This window comes from Ixodes scapularis, unplaced genomic scaffold (genome assembly GCF_016920785.2).
Source record: "Ixodes scapularis isolate PalLabHiFi unplaced genomic scaffold, ASM1692078v2 PGA_scaffold8__174_contigs__length_109621045, whole genome shotgun sequence".
NCBI classification, from domain to species: Eukaryota; Metazoa; Arthropoda; class Arachnida; order Ixodida; family Ixodidae; genus Ixodes; species Ixodes scapularis.
The window spans coordinates 10205377-10226499 of NW_024609883.1; the positions used below are offsets into that span (position 1 = coordinate 10205377).

The 21123-nt window shown below is 44.6% G+C and overlaps 1 protein-coding gene across 1 annotated transcript in view; it reads left to right on the plus strand.

Annotated features, from left to right (window-relative positions):
- Window positions 1-3832: 3832 nt before the first annotated feature.
- Window positions 3833-21123, plus strand: part of LOC115310005 (protein slit) — a 61669-nt gene continuing 44378 nt past the window's right edge. The window contains exon 1 of the mRNA XM_040207476.3: window positions 3833-4512. Within this exon, the coding sequence (XP_040063410.1) occupies window positions 3833-4512 (680 nt within the window). The remainder of the gene's footprint in view (window positions 4513-21123) is intronic.

Here is a 21123-nt window from a genome sequence, read left to right on the forward strand (position 1 = left end):
GAAAGAGTAGCATCAGATCTCTTCAACTTCAAAGGAAAGTCCTACGTTGTCATTGTCGACAGCTACTCTGGATACCTAGACTTCAAGAAGCTCTCAGGAGAATCGTCAAAAGAAGTTGTAAACGTCATGAAAGTGTGGCTAGCAACTCATGGCGTCCCCAAAGTGATTGAAACAGATAACGGTTCCTGCTACGCAGCTCAAGAATTCGAGAACTTTAGCAGATACTGGAGGTTCCAACACGTGACTTCAAGTCCGAGGTATGCGTAGTCAAACGGTCTTGCTGAACGAGCCGTTCAGACTGCAAAAGGGATTCTCCGAAAATGCTCTCTGGATGGAAGCGACATACAAATGGCCCTCCCTAGTTTCAGAAACACGCCAAGGAGTGAAGAACTGGGTTCACCTGCACAAAGACTGTACAGCAGGAGGACAAGAACTCCAGTTCCCACACACAACAAGCTACTAAAGCCCGAAATAATCCAAAGCGTGCCGGCCAAGCTGCGTCACGAGCGCAACCAGCAGAAGACTTACGCTGACCAGCACTCCAAACGAGCCCCTGCCATGGCCCCAGGCGATAAAGTCAAAGTTTGGGAAGAAAACAGGAGATAGGTTCCTGGAACAGTCGTACGCCTTTCGGAAGAACCTCGGTCTGTGATAGTACAGACGCCAAAGGGACAGTACCGTCGCAATACGTCCTTTGTTCGTCCGAATAAGGCTGAGCTACACCACGCTGCAAAAACTCATACTACCAGCATCGAGCCATATGCGCCACAGCCTGTGACCGACAGCCGAGTGTGTCCCAGCCCCCAGCGAGAGAACCCAGCAGACTCAACCACCGTTACCAAATCAGGTCGCATAATCAAACCAGTCGTCAGGCTTGATCTCTAAAGAAAAAAAGGGGGATGTCAAGGAAGCCAAGCCAAGCAAAAGACACTGAACTGTCGAGAAAGCCAAGCCGAGCTAAAGCCACAGACGCAGAGATCCAGCCATGGCGTAGCCAGCGTAGCAACATGTAATCCGCTCACTAATCGAATCAATAAACATCGTTTTGTGACATCTTCATCGTCCGCAACAGGTAACAGAGCTTATTCACAAAACGATATTACAGCAAAACCTAAGAAAAGTACCGTATTCACGAAGCAAAATTATCGCAACATGGATAAGTACACTTTTGTTTAGAAGTCCATTTTATTTCGACATGATACACCAACACATGTCGAGTTAGAGCAGTTTTTGGAAGCGACTCAATGCCGGTCCAATCTTTCTCTGCCGAGCGTCGCGCCAGCATCGAGTTGCGATTGTCTAGAGGCCTAGCGGTTCATAAAATCGGTTGTAAAAGACCGTTCCCGAAGCGGCTATTAAGAACGCTGACACTCTTTTACTCCAAACGTATCATCTTGGACGTTGGCTCCCTCCCGCATCCCCGAAAAGCGCCGCAGGGATTTGTTTACATGCGCTCCGCTTTGCAGAGCCGTACGGGCCGTCTCCTTTTAGCAACGATGGTAGTTGTGATGACTTCTTAGCGATCGAGTTCGTTATCAGTTGCGGTCGACGAAGGCAGCTATCTCGTAATCAGGAAGGTGGGCATGCGGGCCCGTTTTAAACAGACATTTCGTAGCGTGAATATTAAATCGCACGTACACAATCTCCAAACCAGCCCAAAGAACCGTTGCCGGAAAGACCACCCGATACTAAAACGAACGGAGGCCAACTCTGCTGTTGCTTTCTTCACCAAAGCGCCTCGGTACTACGTTCAGGCCTAAGTAATGCCTATGAGTGACCGTACTTCCCGTTGTGGCGCTGCTCTTACGGGCATGTTGTCGTCACGACATTCCATCGAAGCTTCACAGACATCCACGAGGTGGTTTTTGGTTATCATTTTATTGAGTTTAAAACTTATTTTCTCGCGTTATCCTACGGAATATTGGTATTGTTGAAGTCCTATTTTAACCCTCTTTATGTTCAAGCAAAGAGATGGGCTCTAGAATTTGGTTTCCGTACCCCTTTAAGGTTGTTTGTCTTGACGACATGAAGCGACTGCGATGAAGCAATGACAGAAGACTAGGTCGTGCTGTAGGTTTTAGCTGTACTATTTGACTCAATTTAACTGCAAAAAAAGAATCCAGATCTGGTAGTTCTTGTGTTACGCTTTGCTATTTTTTGTCAAATTTTCGTGGATGTCAACGCAAGCAAAGAGGGACCAAAACAGGTCGCTTAATGTAGGTTAGGTAACAAGTTAACTGCCCAATCCTAAAGTGTCTCGTCCCGATTCTCAGCGCATTTTTCTAAGCTGCTTTCGCTCCGAGTTGTTAATCACTCTGTTCAATGACCCATTCACATGCCTCTCGTACCAAAGAGCGGTTCACGTTCTGCAACTTTCACGAGCAAAGATAGAGCCCCTGAAACGAGGAAAGGGCACATTCGATGTGGAGTTCATAACTTTTTGCGCGGGTGTACCTGAGCTAACGTTGTTTTTGTACGGCCGCCCGACATTTTTTTCCGATCTGGTTTACCAGGTACGGCCACCGAATAACCGAAGACTGGCGGTTAATTGGCCACCTTCCGGGACTCTTTCGCTCGCGCGCTGCAGATACGAAACTGTTCATACTATTGTGATCATCCTGGATTCCCATATGACAGGTGTTGAAATCGGACTTCGGCGCCCAAATCGAACTCCTCATTTATGGCTATCACAAAAGACGAGGTGCGCTCCGGTTGACGTACTCAAGTTACGCTGCGTCGAAACCCTGCTGCCGTGACCGTTGTTAAACTTTGTTGATAAGGAGTTGGAAGGCAGTGTTCGAACGGTGTTTAGGAGTGCAGAAATACGTGTTAGTCAACCTTTAAACCCGTGTCATAATAAGCATGTTTGATGAGGTTCCGTAGAGTTCACGTAGTTTATTTAAACTTCAGCGAGTTATGTGTAAGAACACAACAATTTATGAGGAACGAATGATAAAACAAGTGGGCATCAAACGGCATTAAGTCAGCACGTTTTCATTACGAAGAGAAAACTTGTCTTTTCTCAGTTCTACTTTTGCTACCCACAAGAATGAAAACGTCTGGAACATGTTTTTTAATTTCAAATATGCATCCCTTAATGAACCGAATGAATTGATAGAAGTTATAATAAAAACTGCGTTACTTAACAAAATAGAGTTTATTGAAACGTTTCGCCTCCCAGGTGGCAGGCATGATCCGTACACAAAAAAGCAATGCGAGTGTACGAGCAATAGGAGGTGCAACTCATGGCTCCTTACTGTACTAACGGTGCCTCCCACAAAGGAAGCGAAACGTTTAATTAAACTGTTAATTTTGGTAAGCCAAGCCGTTTTAAATTTTACTTTCACCACATGTTCGCGCGGTTTCTAAAGTATTGTTTGCATCCGCCGAACTAATTACCTATTGATTCGGACATTGTGAACTACGCGTGCATAAAAGAGGGTAAAAGCTGGATTACAAGCATTTAACAAAAAAAAAAAAATCACGATTTCGGAAATAATTCATTCTCAACGTGTTTTGTGTTCAGTATTCCTTTTTATTTGGCAAGTTTTAACCTAAACATTTACTTGTATCTAATGTACTGGCAAATATTGCTGTCGTCTAGGCGGTGCAAGGCCATGAATTATTCAAGGTGTGTTATTCGAGCTGAACAACCTTCGACGTAAAAGAGCGAAGCGTTAATTCCACTCTCCCGCCTTTGAACGGGTGAGGTCATCTCTGAGGGGTGTTGTGTCGAGAGCACGCGCCCTTGAGCGGAACCGGTTGGAGTTGCTATCATCACCAAAACGCTTAACGGCGTTCGTTTCGTGTTGCGCCAAGGCAAAGTGCTACGATGCCGGTCAGGGAAACAGCGGTTGCCGCTGCGGTGTTAGTAACCCTAACTACGCTATTTCATGAGGCGGCTTCCGGACCCTCGTGTCAGGACAGGGATTACCTGTCTGCCTGTAGCGAAGACTGCTACAAATACAAATTCTACACCTGCGTTAACTTCAACAAAGTGGGCGACCTCTACCACTACGTGCAGCGTGCCCTCAAGTATCCCAACCTGTGGTTCATCTTGGAGGACAGCCAGCTGGACTACTACCCAGGCGGCACCTTCGCGGACGGCAGCGTGAGCGTCATTGAGCTGCGAAACGTGCGGGCGCACAGCTTCGCCCAGTTCGAGACCGGGCCCAACCCGTTCCTGGGGATTGAGGACTCGCTCCAGTTCATTGTGTTCAGGGACGGCAGCACGCTGCCGGACTCCTGGACAATGCTCGGCCGGCTCAGGAAGCTTGAAAAGCTCGAATTCTGGAACATGAAGCACCTCGAGCTCACTCGCGATTTCAACGACCTTCCGCAGAGTATGACTCGAGTCTATATCTACAACTCGACCATCGGCTACATCGACGAAAACTGGCTGTCCTCGCTGAAGAATCTCGAACGCGTAATCGTGCAGAAATGCAACCTAAAGAAATTTTTGAGATCGATGCTGCCGTTGCCTGCTCTGAAGCTGCATTTCCTGGACCTTGAGTAAGTACTTCGAGTAAATACTCAGAAGATTTCAAAATTTCTAGTGGGGAGGTGACAATGCGTCCGGTTTTGTTAATGAGAAGACATCTGACATAAGATTACTTGCGGGCGCTTTTTCTTTTGTGCTAAGTCCAGTACGCTAGTAGATAGTTTTAAAAAAATCGCCTTATTTTATAATTAATGCAATCGAGGCTGTGCCCTACCACTGCAAAGCCTGCTCTGATGCACCTGTCAGGAGCAGCGTATGGGTTACAACACGATACTGTAAACACACACAGTTCAGCCTCCTGATGATTTCAGTAGTTAATTTCGATTTTGTGTTAAGAATTGCCGGTCTCCAATTTGGTCCCATAAAAATACTTTTTCTTAATTTCACAGCTATATTTCTTCTGTCAAACTGCCTTGTTGGCTACTTAAACAAAAAAAAAAAAAAAGAAATGACTCCCCAAAACACAGAAAACGTACCCATTGAAAAGCTGGATTACTTTCCCACAACCTTCCTGGGTTGGATTTCCACCCGCTTGTTTTGATCTCGTGTCCAGCATTGGACAGGTGTGCGGTCGTGTAATTACACTACAAAAACGTTTGAGTTCATCTCCCTGCAGAACAAGTCGACAGCCAATCAGGGCGAAGAAATATGTTAATGTAGAAATTCAGCACACGATTGGATATGAAAACTCTGATGCATGCAGGAAGAATCAGCAAGTGAAACGCTGTCCTTGTACACATCGCACCTTTTCATATCGTAGCGACCTTCACCATTGGCTGGGATCCTTCTGTGATTCGCCCTGATTTGCTGTCTACGTGTTCTGCAGGAACGTACTTTCTTGTAGCGCACTTCGTAATGCAGGTGAAAGATCCCAAGTTAGCAATCGGACAACACTGGCCACATTTGCCATCTACAAGCAAAGGCGTCAGACACCATTTTGGGACAAACAGATTTGAGTCGCTGAAAGTTCATTACGGTCGGCCTGAATTTTCGTAACTCTGAAAAATGTTAAGGACAAAAAGACAATGATCTCATTCACCCGGTGTGTCGACCGCGCGAGCCACGATCAGGTGTCGGGATGATACTTAATGTGCAATTCCGTTCGTCGTGTTCGCACGGCTATTATATGTTTAAAAAAGAAGACATTTTCCAAGAAATGTTTACCGCATGCGCTCGCTTTCATTAAACAGCTGCGAAAGTTCTAATTATGTTCGGCTGGCGAAAGTGGCTGTAGCTTTGTGGAAAGATGTGTTACATTTTCTGCCTACCCCGCGTCTTACGTGTTGCCATAATCTTTTTTTTTAAATGAGGTTCTACGTGGTTACGGGTTACGCAGTCTTCTTAGAAAAGAAGGCTGGTCTTTGCTAGGTTTTAGTAGATAACCTTAGGAGCAAATCCGATACAATCACTATACAGTGCGGTGTTATTACCAACCTACGTGCCGACATATCTTTCTCGCTTGCGTCGCTTCGGTCGCAAAAATTGCACTTCTGCATGGATGATATTGTTTTCTTTATAAAATTTAAGGTGAAATAAAGAAGAGACTGCTGGCACGTATAGTTGTTGCCTTGCTCTGGCGGAGCCAGTCGTTGGTGCAAATCGCCGCCGGATTCAAACGGCTGAGTCGTTTGCGTTCATTTATTTATTCAATGTGACCCAACTAAGCGTAAAGTGTGCGCCAGCTGCTAGGTGCAAAAATGCAAACAGTAGGAACAGGCCCATTTTTTTTTTGTCTTGAGATGGCGCCGGGTAAATTACAAAATCTTGAAGTCGGAAGGAACTAAAAAGCTGATGTTCGTTCACAGCTGCTCGGCAGCGTACCGCTCCACACCAGCATGGAGCAGGTTCACGCGACTGTAACATTGAAATATTTCTCTCTAAGGAACTCTGCGTTAGCTAACATGCAGTGTACTAGTCTTTATGCATATTTTATGTTCACGAAATTACTAGAGCGCGTAGCTTTGTGGCACATTAATATAATTTATTGTACAATTTATGGCGTTAAACGATTCTTGTTTATTTTATCCTTATTATTCGGAGGGGCAGGGCAATAAACTAAATTGCATAATAATAACGAAGAGCCAGGGAGCACGGACAAGGGAAGAAGACGACAGCAGTAATCCATGTATCCTCTCGCCTTCTTTTCTGTTGGTGTTTTCATCTCCCTTAACGCACGGTTTTGGGGTCAAAAGTTTAGTTTCTACCAAAAAAATAACAATTATGTTCTGAGAGCATTCTTGAAATGAAAGACGGCGGAGACGGCAAGCTTGGCGTATTTTTCCCGCGTTATTCACCATTGAAATAGCCGAGGCGGACATTGAGGTTTCTCCCGCAGGTCGGGAATTGCTTCCTTGTCCGTTCGCTATTTTCTCATTTTTAAAATAAAAAAAAACTAACACTCTTTTCTGGTATTTTCAAATAGATTTTCTTAGGTTTGAGGAATTAAATAAAATCGTTTATTTTTCAATAATTAAAATAAACAAGTGTCGAACTTTGATGATTTTTTGCAAAGCTTGGCAAGTTTTTACTTGTGACGTATCTCGAATATTTGAAATACCTTGACATCACCAGAAAGCTCAAATCTAGCTATTTACAACGAATACAAATTGAATATTATCTATACGAAATAAAATTGTTACATAAATTTGAATGAGCGAACGTTTCAGAAATCTAGCAAATTGAAACTCGATTTCCCAAAAACATACCTTTATTTTCCTCTTTTTTATTAGTCGCAAGGTATAATAGTGGTTTAGTAAAATGTAAATATAATAAATAGTAATAATTGTTTATATGAGCGCAATTGAAGCTTTCACCTTGTCCGATGTGCGTTGGGAAGTTGCAAGCTTTATTTCGCAGTAAATACTTTCTAATACGCATCCCTTACTGTTTCACTTTTTTAATGTTACGAATTAATTAAAGTGTATTTATTAGGTAATTATCTGTACCACGTCACCATATTGACCAAAATACTACCAGGCGAGGACGCCTTTACAACGAACAAGTGACATGATTCAAGCTTGAATTGCGGACGTACAAACGAAACAGAATATCTTTTTTGCTTTGTTGATATTTGCTAATAAACTTACGATTCTACTTCGTTTTCATTAAAACTCAAAGCAAATTAAAAAAAAGTTTCTTTAATTAGTTCCAAATTTGCTGATTTTTGTTAACCATTCGTTCCTTCAAATGTATGTAACATACTTTTTAAACATATATGACAGATTTGTATTCAATAAAAATAGCTAAAATTGGCATTTCCGAAGATGTCAAAATCATTATAAAATCTTCAATAAATCTCATTAAAAATGACAAACAAGGCCACATCATAATTAAAGGGTCACAACGCGTTTTCTTCCACCTGTCGCAATCGCATGTCTGACCTCTTGCTGCTTCGTAACTTCTCAAAATACTGTGCTAGGAGACACTCTTAAAATGTATTTCTTACGCATTATGAATAAAACAAAATTGTAATCTTTTAAAGTAGTTTCTTTCAGAACGGTCAAACTATGTTCCTTCGATAATTTTCGGTATAGTCTGGAAACTTTTCAAGTTTGAACTATTTAAAATATTTTAATTCCCTTGATATCATCGGTAACCTAAAGATTTCCCTTTTTATTGAATGCAATTTCAATATGAGATGTTAAAAATGAAAGGTTATATACATTTGAATAAAGGAATGTTTCAAAAACCCAACAAATTAAAAGCGATTTCTAAAATTAAAAAGCTTTTATTTCCTTTAGGTCTCATTGGCAGCATTGTATAACTGTGGTTTGTCAACAAAGAAAAACTGAAAACTTAGTATTTTGCTTGTATGCCCTGTTTGACCTTGAATCCTGTCAGTTGTTCCTTGTGACTACGTCCTGAAAAGGTGCTCTTCTAGCCAACATTGAGGCGTAGTACACTTAATTACATATCATTGATAGTTTAATTAAGACGTTACTTCAAACAATAGTGGAGTTGTGCTTAATGCAGAATAAAAAAATGTTTTATTACGCAACAAAGCTTGCCTTTTACAACGTACATCTGACAAGATTCAAGCTTTAATGGCGGTCAAATAAACAAAATACTATATAATATACTTGTAGTTTCCAATAAACCAAAATTGTAACTTGCTACTAATAAATAAATCAAATAAAAAGTTAAGTTTTTGAGCAAATCGAGTTTGAATATGCTCGATTTCCGAAACGCTCGTACATTCAAGTGAATGCTAAAGAGTTTATTATGTAACGAAAAAAATATTAAATCTGTATTAACTGAATAAAAACAGAAAAAATAAACATAGGGATGGACAGAACAGCACCGAAAGAGGTGCTGTTCTTTCCGTCCGTATGTTATTATTTCTGTTTTTATTTAACTTCACCAACGCGCTCCCGTCGAACTATGCATTAATCGAAAAGAGTTGAATTTGAACTTTGCTGCGTTGTCACGATTAATACAATATCCGAAATAGGTGACACGTAAAAGCTCGCCAAACTTTACTGAAAATGATCAGGGGAGCACAGTTAAACATTTCTTTAAAAACTATTTCAAACTTTTTTTTTTATAAAAAAATCTATTTTCAGAGTGTCACAACAAAATTTTTTATTTTGAAAAATGAAACAAAAAAGAAAGAAAAAAGATAACGAGTAGTCAAACTCGCAATTTCCGACCTGTGGGAGAAATATAAGTTTTCGCCTCGACCATTTAAATGGGCAACTACACACACAAAAAAAAAAAAGATTAATCAAGCTTGCCGCTTGCGCCGTCTTTCATATCAAGAGTACCTGCAGCTTTTTTTTTATTCTGCCGAAATGTTTACTTTTCAAGAATGCTCCCAGCAGCGATAATTTTTTTCGTCAAAATTAAGGAGTGAACCTGAAAAGTGTGTTTGAATTGAGATAAAAAGATACGGCCAGCAAGTGTTCCAAAATGCGCCTTTGGCGCTTTAGAACCCAAGGAGGAACACGCCAATCATAGGTCAACACAGAGAAGGGACAGGGAACACGCGATGGCGATGCAGCCAAGCGCGCTCCGTCATTGCTAGAGCTCGGGGGAACAAAACGCACTAGGTGCACATTGAGCAGACAAACTTGGACGCTCTACGGTGTTCGAGTCAAAATCGTTCGGCGGCGTCGTATTGCTTTGCTGTGTTTCACTCTGCCCTGAGAACCTCCTTTCGGAATAACGAGCATAAGGCTCGGGGTTTCTTGAAAATGTCCCTGTTTGTATATTTGCTGTTATATCACGGAAAGAGAACGCCGTCAACGTGCCTCGTGTTTTTGGAAGGCACGCGGAAGCAGCTGACGGCGGCAGAGCGGCAGCCGTGCTACGCGTCCCACAAGCGTGCTCGTGCGGCAGCTGTAGAGGCTGGTCGTTGCCGTCGCGGTGACGCAGGCATGACCAACGCACATCGCGGAAATGTCCGAACAACTAATAACCGAGCAGAACAAGACACGGAACGAGAACCATTACGGCTTGCAAGTTCGTCTGCTTTTTGCGGATTCCAGGTCAAAATGTCCATCGAGTCAAAATGCCATATACTGGACGTTTTGGCTCTATGGACATTTCGGCTGTACGTGCCCAGTGTTTGGAGCTAGATGCCAAAAGGGGGGGGGGGGGGGGGGGGGGGGGCTCAGAAAAGAGTGATAAACGTCTTAAAATGTGTGAGCGATTTCAAAGAACAAAAAATTTAGCTATACAAAGATGATCACGAACATCTGGTCCCACGAATCACTCACCCCACGCTAATGAATTCGCAGTATGCAATTCTAAATTACGAAAATTCGTTGTAGATATGCGGCAAATTTATTGCTCTTAAAGATCTAATTCGGAGTATGCCCATGTCTCTGTTTGTCGCTAGGTTGAGATTGAAGGGACCATGAAATGATTTTTAAACTTCTTCCTCCTTAGCTCGAATCGTCAACTCAAAAGCGAAATGAGAAATCACGTGATCGTGACGAGCTTGGACACCGGAGGCGATGTCTCCAAGCTTCCACCGTGCTTTTTAAGCACACCATCAAACTTGTCATTTTCAAATGAATAACAAATGTAGTCACGGCACTCCTTGGCCACGAACGCGAATTCCAATATTTGTCGACGGGTGGATTGTTGACGAGCGCATTCGTCCGAGTGACGCAAGGCTCGTGTCCAATGCGTGAGCTGGGTTCGGATAACGTTTTTGGGCCTGCCCATGCATCACAGTGAAAAGGCGGAAAGATTTTGAACTAAAGGAAGCACAAAATAGTCCGCTATATTTTAACAGTTTCGTACCGAAAAGCAGGCTTTTGGTTTTATATGCTCGTGTACTAGTTTTATTTTGGCGCACTAAACGATATCCGATTAGTAAAGATCCTAATTTATGCCAACCGAAAATTCATTTCATGGTTCTGTCAAGATAAAGCGCTCTCTTCTGAAAATTTCAACTCCGGTATCGAACTGCTGGAGTTACGTTCTGGCAAATATTAATTATGTTAGCGCTAAAAAAAAAAGGTTTTTATCCACTCCCAATAGCATAGGTATTTGGAGTACCATTGGTTTAATATGACTAAAAAATGCTACACGATAACTACGTTTTGTTAGTTAGTTAAGATAATGTAAAGAAGTGAAGACGAAGATAAAAAAAAATTAAACTCGAGAATAGTTTTTTGGCTCCAAAAGACGAGCAACAAGTTTCTCACCCCTGTACTAATTTTGAAATTTGGAACATTAATGCGCTCGCTCAGGCGAAAAGTGAACGAGCTGCGCATGATGACGTTTGTAGCAGAAACCTTAAAATAGATCGTTATAGCAAATGACACATTGTGGCCTGAAGCAACGCTGCACTTGACGACACCACATGGTCCCCGGACACAACAGAGTACAATAAACTTAAACTTGAACCTCCTGAGTACTGTAGTGGGCGGGTTCGAGCCGAGGCGGCCGAGGTGACGGCCAGAGCCGAGGGCCGCGGAGGAAAGAGTGACACAGCTGACGCTCCGAGCACTCGGACGGAAAAAGCCCCCGTTTATTCATGCACACCCTTTTTACGTACACCCTAGAGGGCGCCCCGAAACTCATTGCGAATACACGCCCTCTACAATACTTGGCGCAGCGGAGGAGGCGGGGCGTTCGTTGACAGACAATTGGTAAAAGCGCAACTTGTAGCAGCACTATTGGTCCCATAGTGGAATTCGTTATTGGGCACTTTGTCACTGGGTCAACGGGTCAAACTGCGAGTGAAGGGTGGCACGGAACCTGTATATTAAGAAAATAAAATTTCAAAGACCACTTTATTTTTCGCACACATTCTGGTTTCAGAGCTCTCAGTCGTTTTTGTTTTCTGGGTCCCGAGGTCAACCCTGTTTCAGAACATATTTTAATGAGTTTTCAGACCTTGAAAATAAAAAAAAAGGACCCGAGGGACATTTTGATTCCGTGGAAACTTCGACCCGATGGACGTTTTGACTCAGTGAGCATTTTGACCCTATTGGATATTTTCATCGACCGTAAATCGACGTTTTGACTCTGTGTATATTTCGACCTGATTGGACATTTCGTCTCGATAGACATTTTGATGCGCGTCTCCCATAACCTGTTGGACATTTTGACCCAATAAACATTTTGCCTCGATGGACGTTTTGACCAGAAGCCCTTTTGGCACACCCTGCGCATTTCTTCACCCTCCAGACGCGCCCACTTGCTTTAGGTTCTCTTCCGATTTCACCCAGTGAGGGGCGTACTTGGCGGGTAAAATACCGGTTGTTCTGGGATTGGTGTGCTCCTTTCTGCGTCTCGATACGCCAGAGATGCTTTTTGGAACAGTTTCTCTCTGTATACTTGGGGATACTCTTCAGTGAAACCAAGAGCGGAATGTTAGTTTCACTCAAGGTGCGTTTCATGTCTCCGCTTTAGGTGAACAATTAGGCAAGTGCAGTACGACCGCTAATCTAGGGCCTCTAATGGGGCAGGGAAGAGAAATTCCAGCACTGATTTTCAAGCTTGAATGTGTTGCTTGTTGCACCCTAACCTCAAAAACACCAGTCTTCCGTTCAAAGGCACGGCAAAACTATTTTTAAAGCTAAATAAACGATCTTTCAATGTGCACCTGATGGATGCATGTGGAGCCTATTTGGGAGGTAATCTAGCAACGTTGGGTAACTTGCTACGTAGTCGTGACGTAGCAGATTCCTTCGGAGCAGCGCCGCCCTTTGAAATTTCAACCATTTTCTTTCTTAGCTTTCCTCCTAGCTCAACTCAAGCGCCTTTCACACTCTTGCGACCGAGCAAGACCGAGAGAGACCAGACCGTTTTTTAAGCCTTTTGCGACTTTTTAGGACCGGATGAGCTGCAGCGGAGCAGGTCCTAAGAGATCGCAAGAGGCTTAAAAACCGGTCTGGTCTCTCTCGGTCTTGCTCGGTCGCAAGAGTGTGAACGGGCCTTCACAAATCGCGCATTGTACCAAACGGTCCAAGAAGACGGAAAGGAAGGACTCCCCACTTTCTCGGATCCCCGTTCGTGAAACAGGAAACAGCCACTCTCCCCGTAGAAGATTAGCCCGTCGCTCAAAACTCGAACAAAAGTTGCTTTCCTCACCCCGTTCATTCCTAAGCTGGCAGTGTTGTCGAAGCTACGTGCTCCTTGGGCCAGCCACAGGCTCGTCACCCCACGGGTACTCGAACGGCTCGGTTGTAATGCGCTGACCATAGAGTAATGTACACAAGGTAAAGAGCGGACACTACTATAGGCCCCATCGGCCCAGATAGACCAGTGACAGGTAGCGCTCCTAGCGGGCGGTATTACGCATAATCTGATTCCGTTTCCGGGCAAGTTAGTTTCGGTTTGGGCGTTTCTGCTCCGGTTCTCCGGTACCCCTCTCTCTTTCCTCCCCGCTCGCTCGGCTCTCGGGACTTCCGAAGCCGCTGTTTTTTTCTTTAATACTGACGCACTTTTGCTTTATTTTTTACGATAGAGTCCGTGCAAAATGTGTTAAACAATAGTTCAACTTACTTCACAAAGCAGAAGTATATATATTTCTTGTTCGTTTTCTATTGTAAAGCATCGAAGTTACGCAATCGCCGTATTGACTCTTGGCTGGTGGAGCATTTTGGGGTCAACAACAGTAAGTGGTTCGAACACATTTTATTGGACCACATCCATGTATACATGATTTTCTTCAGAAGCTCTGTATGTTTTATACGAAAGAGATCGATACTCACAAAAATAAATGAATATGAAGGACGTCAGCATATCGTACACTTCGTAATAGATTCTTAGCGGAACCAATTGGTTCCGCTAAGAAAGTTTGTTAACTTAAGTTAACAAAACCTTTCCACGGAGAACATGCTGTATTATACATTCACTTTCACGCCGACTCGGATACGGGAAGTAAGTGCAAAAATAAATAAGACATCGCTATCATCACTAGTCATAAAAGTATAATAACAGTGCGAAGCACACGTCAGATAGTACGAATTCCCATTTCCTGCAAATATAAAAGAAACACCAATTCGCATAGCCTCAAACTCACTGCGGGCGAGCCATTACCAAACAATGAGAACTCTATTCGAAATCTGACAAGATTCAACGTCCCTAAACATGCCCCGAAATTGTTCAGAAAAGAAATATGGCTTCAGAAAAAAGCGGCTAAAAAACTATGGACAGTGGATACAAAAATGGATACATTTTCTTTCAATATTAAAAAATTCGAACACCAACCAAGCCCTTCTGTAGGGACCCAACGTTTCAAGGCCAATTCGGCCTCTTCTTCAGGGGCGACTACGGCTATGGCCGTTGAGGAGCAGTGTCCTTTTCTTTTTCTTCTACGGCGTGTGTCTGGTCTTCTTCTTCTACGGCTCTGCCTTTTTCAATAATGTGACGAAGCCCATTCACATAGGCGGATGGTAAAGCCCCTAGAGATCTGTTGATGTTCTGTGGCGTTGTTTGAATGTGCCACGATTCTAGGAACAGTCTTTTTCGAGGATTTGTCTCAACGTCAACGATGCATGCGTTGTCGAAGTCAATGCGATGGTCCTTGACGTCGCAGTGCTCAGCAACCGCGCTACGCTCGTGATCGAATTTGCGCACGTCATTTTTATGTTGACGGATTCTCTCTCTAAAGTTCTTCGTTTCTCCGATGTATGAGGCCGCGCAAACCCCGCACGGAATCTTATATACAACGCCTTGGGCCCTTTCTTTACCAGGGCGATCTTTTGGGCGTGGCATAAGTCGTCCAAGGGTAGACACAGGTTTGTGCGCTAGTTGGATACCTTCTTTCGCAAGCACACGTGCCAGTGCCTCGCTTGTTCCGTTGATGTAGGGAACGCTGATGCGGGAGGTTGGGCGGAAATTCGCACTTAACTGTTGCTGCACGTGTCGTTGGTTTCGGCCTACACGGCGGGCAACGCGATGGATGAAGCTGCTCGTGTAGCCGTTTTTCTTAAGGTCAGCAATGACGGTTCGTTCCTCCTTTCTTTTGTCCTCTTCTGATGAGCAGATGGTCTTTGCCCTGGTTAAGAGTGTCCTGACCACCGACGCCTTATGATTGGCTGGGTGGTTGGATTGAAACTGGAGGTAGCGTCCAGTGTGCGTCGGTTTTCGGTATACAGAGAATTTTAGCTGTTCCTTTTGCCGTTTTACTAGCACGTCCAGGAAAGGTAAGGTGCCGTCCTTTTCGCGCTCCACAGTGAACTGGATGGCAGGCTCGATGGTGTTGAGATGCGCCAGGAATTTGTCCACCTCAGATTTTGCCAGGACGCAGAAGCAGTCATCTACATACCGCAAGAAAATCTTGGGTGGTGTAGATAATGACTGCAGTGCCTTCTGTTCAATAGCTTCCATGCAGAGGTTTGCCGTGGTGACAGAGATGGAAGCACCCATCGCGGTTCCACTGGTCTGCTTGAAGAACTCCCCCCTAAAGCTGAAATATGTACTGTCGAGGCAGAGCTCAAGGAGGCGGCACAGTTCATCCACGCTGAGGTTCGTTCTGTCGCTGAGGTTTTTGTCTTTTTCTAAAGCGTTCCTAGCCGTGGCGACTGCCAGGGGAACAGGAACACTTGTAAAAAGCGAGGTGACGTCGAACGATACCATGGTGTCCTCAGCGCTCAACTTTAATAGTGCAACCTTCTCTACGAAATCGCTGGAATTGCGCACATAGGTCGTCGTATTTCCCACAAGAGGAGAAAAGGTGCGATGAAGATAGTTGGAAAGAGCACGAAGTGGCGAGGTGGTAAAATCTACAATAGGCCGAAGAGGAACGCTAGGCTTGTGAATCTTCGGAAGACCATACAAGCCTGGAGCAGATCCATTCCTACAGAGAAGTCGCAGGTGGAGGCTTCTTGAATCAGGGTGCTTCTTGAAGATGTCCGCTAGAACTTTGTTCATTCTTGCCTGGACTTGTGATGTAGGGTCCTTTGGCAGCTTTTTATAAGCGGAAGTATCAAGAAGATCTTGAACCTTTTTCTCGTAGTCGTCACGGTCCAAGACGACAGTCGAGTTGCCCTTGTCGGCTGGAAGGAGCACAATCTTGTCATCTTCTCGAAGCGCTCGAAGTGCTTTTACTTCTTCTTTTGGTAGGTTGTGTCGCTGATATTGCGGTATCTTAGACAAGATGCCGATCACCTTTTGTCGGGTTCGTTCGCGAGAGCTTGGATTCATGTGCGCGATGCCGTCTTCAAGAGCTGCGACCATTTTTGGCAAAGGCGGCCTCGTTGTGGTCATATTAAACCCATGGCCCTTGGCTAATACATTAATCTCACAAGGGGAGAGTAACCTGGACGAGAGGTTCGTGACAAAACTAGCGGTGTTGGTGCTGCGTTGTGTTGTTTGTCCGCTTTGCAGTCTCGAAAACTTTTTGCCTTGAGATACTTGCTGTTTTTCAGCAGCAGTGGAGGCGACACTTTCGGCGAAAGACTGTAGAGATGGGAATACGTCTGGAATGCAGTATTCTAGCTGCCGTCGAGTGAAAAAAAGGTCCAGTTTCTTTTTCTTTAAAGTGGCGTGGCATTCGTGGATGCGGGCTTTAATGAGACGGCGCTCAGCCTGTTCGAGGATCTTGTGTCCTTCCGGCGTATGAACGAGGCGCTTAATGCGAAGGCTTTGGGGAACCACATGGGAGTCCCGGCAGGCAACCGTAAAGTCCAGGTGAGTCTTGAAAATAGAGATGCTCCGAGCAATATTCACATACCGTTTAGCGAGCTGCGCTGTCTCCTCTCCGAAGTCAATGCGTAAAGATTTAAAAGTAAACATTTGACAGAGATCTGTCAAATGTTTACTTTACCATCCGCCTATGTGAATGGGCTTCGTCACATTATTGAAAAAGGCAGAGCCGTAGAAGAAGAAGACCAGACACACGCCGTAGAAGAAAAAGAAAAGGACACTGCTCCTCAACGGCCATAGCCGTAGTCGCCCCTGAAGAAGAGGCCGAATTGGCCTTGAAACGTTGGGTCCCTACAGAAGGGCTTGGTTGGTGTTCGAATTTTTTAATATTAATTACTCCCAACCAGACAGATCTCTGTCAAATGTTTACTTTTAAATCTTTACGCATTGACTTCGGAGAGGAGACAGCGCAGCTCGCTAAACGGTATGTGAATATTGCTCGGAGCATCTCTATTTTCAAGACTCACCTGGACTTTACGGTTGCCTGCCGGGACTCCCATGTGGTTCCCCAAAGCCTTCGCATTAAGCGCCTCGTTCATACGCCGGAAGGACACAAGATCCTCGAACAGGCTGAGCGCCGTCTCATTAAAGCCCGCATCCACGAATGCCACGCCACTTTAAAGAAAAAGAAACTGGACCTTTTTTTCACTCGACGGCAGCTAGAATACTGCATTCCAGACGTATTCCCATCTCTACAGTCTTTCGCCGAAAGTGTCGCCTCCACTGCTGCTGAAAAACAGCAAGTATCTCAAGGCAAAAAGTTTTCGAGACTGCAAAGCGGACAAACAACACAACGCAGCACCAACACCGCTAGTTTTGTCACGAACCTCTCGTCCAGGTTACTCTCCCCTTGTGAGATTAATGTATTAGCCAAGGGCCATGGGTTTAATATGACCACAACGAGGCCGCCTTTGCCAAAAATGGTCGCAGCTCTTGAAGACGGCATCGCGCACATGAATCCAAGCTCTCGCGAACGAACCCGACAAAAGGTGATCGGCATCTTGTCTAAGATACCGCAATATCAGCGACACAACCTACCAAAAGAAGAAGTAAAAGCACTTCGAGCGCTTCGAGAAGATGACAAGATTGTGCTCCTTCCAGCCGACAAGGGCAACTCGACTGTCGTCTTGGACCGTGACGACTACGAGAAAAAGGTTCAAGATCTTCTTGATACTTCCGCTTATAAAAAGCTGCCAAAGGACCCTACATCACAAGTCCAGGCAAGAATGAACAAAGTTCTAGCGGACATCTTCAAGAAGCACCCTGATTCAAGAAGCCTCCACCTGCGACTTCTCTGTAGGAATGGATCTGCTCCAGGCTTGTATGGTCTTCCGAAGATTCACAAGCCTAGCGTTCCTCTTCGGCCTATTGTAGATTTTACCACCTCGCCACTTCGTGCTCTTTCCAACTATCTTCATCGCACCTTTTCTCCTCTTGTGGGAAATACGACGACCTATGTGCGCAATTCCAGCGATTTCGTAGAGAAGGTTGCACTATTAAAGTTGAGCGCTGAGGACACCATGGTATCGTTCGACGTCACCTCGCTTTTTACAAGTGTTCCTGTTCCCCTGGCAGTCGCCACGGCTAGGAACGCTTTAGAAAAAGACAAAAACCTCAGCGACAGAACGAACCTCAGCGTGGATGAACTGTGCCGCCTCCTTGAGCTCTGCCTCGACAGTACATATTTCAGCTTTAGGGGGGAGTTCTTCAAGCAGACCAGTGGAACCGCGATGGGTGCTTCCATCTCTGTCACCACGGCAAACCTCTGCATGGAAGCTATTGAACAGAAGGCACTGCAGTCATTATCTACACCACCCAAGATTTTCTTGCGGTATGTAGATGACTGCTTCTGCGTCCTGGCAAAATCTGAGGTGGACAAATTCCTGGCGCATCTCAACACCATCGAGCCTGCCATCCAGTTCACTGTGGAGCGCGAAAAGGACGGCACCTTACCTTTCCTGGACGTGCTAGTAAAACGGCAAAAGGAACAGCTAAAATTCTCTGTATACCGAAAACCGACGCACACTGGACGCTACCTCCAGTTTCAATCCAACCACCCAGCCAATCATAAGGCGTCGGTGGTCAGGACACTCTTAACCAGGGCAAAGACCATCTGCTCATCAGAAGAGGACAAAAGAAAGGAGGAACGAACCGTCATTGCTGACCTTAAGAAAAACGGCTACACGAGCAGCTTCATCCATCGCGTTGCCCGCCGTGTAGGCCGAAACCAACGACACGTGCAGCAACAGTTAAGTGCGAATTTCCGCCCAACCTCCCGCATCAGCGTTCCCTACATCAACGGAACAAGCGAGGCACTGGCACGTGTGCTTGCGAAAGAAGGTATCCAACTAGCGCACAAACCTGTGTCTACCCTTGGACGACTTATGCCACGCCCAAAAGATCGCCCTGGTAAAGAAAGGGCCCAAGGCGTTGTATATAAGATTCCGTGCGGGGTTTGCGCGGCCTCATACATCGGAGAAACGAAGAACTTTAGAGAGAGAATCCGTCAACATAAAAATGACGTGCGCAAATTCGATCACGAGCGTAGCGCGGTTGCTGAGCACTGCGACGTCAAGGACCATCGCATTGACTTCGACAACGCATGCATCGTTGACGTTGAGACAAATCCTCGAAAAAGACTGTTCCTAGAATCGTGGCACATTCAAACAACGCCACAGAACATCAACAGATCTCTAGGGGCTTTACCATCCGCCTATGTGAATGGGCTTCGTCACATTATTGAAAAAGGCAGAGCCGTAGAAGAAGAAGACCAGACACACGCCGTAGAAGAAAAAGAAAAGGACACTGCTCCTCAACGGCCATAGCCGTAGTCGCCCCTGAAGAAGAGGCCGAATTGGCCTTGAAACGTTGGGTCCCTACAGAAGGGCTTGGTTGGTGTTCGAATTTTTTAATATTAATTACTCCCAACCAGACAGATCTCTGTCAAATGTTTACTTTTAAATTTTCTTTCAAATATTTTTAGCCTTTATACACAATTTTCTGTCGAAATTTTGTAGAAATTGGACAAATATTTTTGTTAGGGAGCCGTGATACACATTCCCTGGAAAAAGAAGAAACAAATGTTTGGAGAGCCAGCTGCACCGCCCACTTAATAAGCACTTTTTGTTTTTGGTTTGGCAACCGCCTCTGTTAATACACTACTAACAGTTAAACCTGTCTCGTTGCTTACTAGCCACTAAAGAGTGCAACCGAACTTTGTCCAAATTCCGGTTAAGAAATCAAACATGTCAACACAAGCCTATTCTGCAAAATAATTTTAAAAACCTTTTGTGGTACTCCTCTGGGCAAAGGCTCATACCACCCAGATCTCAAAGTGTGCTATACAAGGCGGCACACACTCCTCGAACATGTGTCACACTCTCTATTATGGGAAGAAAGTGATTTTCTAGTTGCTGAATTAAATGAAGGGCAGCTTGTGATGGTACTACTAAGTTCCCGACGAATTTTCGAGGCACGTGGTATGCTTTAGGAGCAAGACAGTACTGGTGAGGCCTGGTCAAGTTATTAGACTCATCCGATAGCAGCTGAAAAGAGCCATAGCTGTAAGTTGTCTGTTCAAGCAAAAGCATGATCGAATAGCCCCAAACGTAATAAAAAAGTGGACGAGTCATCGATTATGTTAGACCTGATGTCTGATGCCAGCTCAGAGATATCCTCTAGTGGCGGGAAGTTATCAATTGGAAGACATTCTACAATATCTGAAATTAAACTTTCATGGTGCGGAGATATTTGCAACTTCTTTAGGAGGTCAGCCTTGTCATCCTCTACGTTTTCATTGTCCGACAGTTTGAACAGTTTCTTTATCGAGAGGTGTTTTAGTTCTGAGGTGAACGGATGCACATTTGGGTTTGTGTTGCAGCCCAGCATTTGTCGTATATAGCTCCAAAAACGTTCTCAAGTGTGTCCTGCTGCAGGCGTCGTAAGTCATGGCTGCTTGCAAGCAGTAGTGTAAGTCATGGCTGCTTGAAAGCTCATCCCAGAGCATGAGGACACTTTTTATAGTAACTTGCCACCCAATGATGGCTTATGGCTGCCTCTTACTTTGCAACCGCCATGCTGAAATCCATCCGAGTTACTGGTGGAGAAAATCTAGTATTTCAGATTCTCCCTTCAGAATGGCACGAGGCAACTTCTGCCCGGTATTCTTGAATTTTTTAGCTATTTAGACAATCAAAAAGTATGCACCTCCTATCACAGAAATAGGCTGTAGCCATGGCTGCCTCAGGAAGTTCCTTGGCATAAACAAGGGATATGATTGCAAGAAAGAGTGAGGCACTCAGTACCTGTGGGGCACAATTTTCTTCCATGTTACAGAAAGGTTCTTGAAAAAATGTGTCTCTCAGTAAGTTTCGGAGCCAATTCCAAGCTCATCTCATGAATAGAACAATAAAGTTCAACAATAGAAGACCACTCAATGACCTCATTTCCAATGCAAAGTTTGTGGGCTTGGAGATTGCTCTTGGTTTTTTTGGGAAGGTGCGGAACATCAA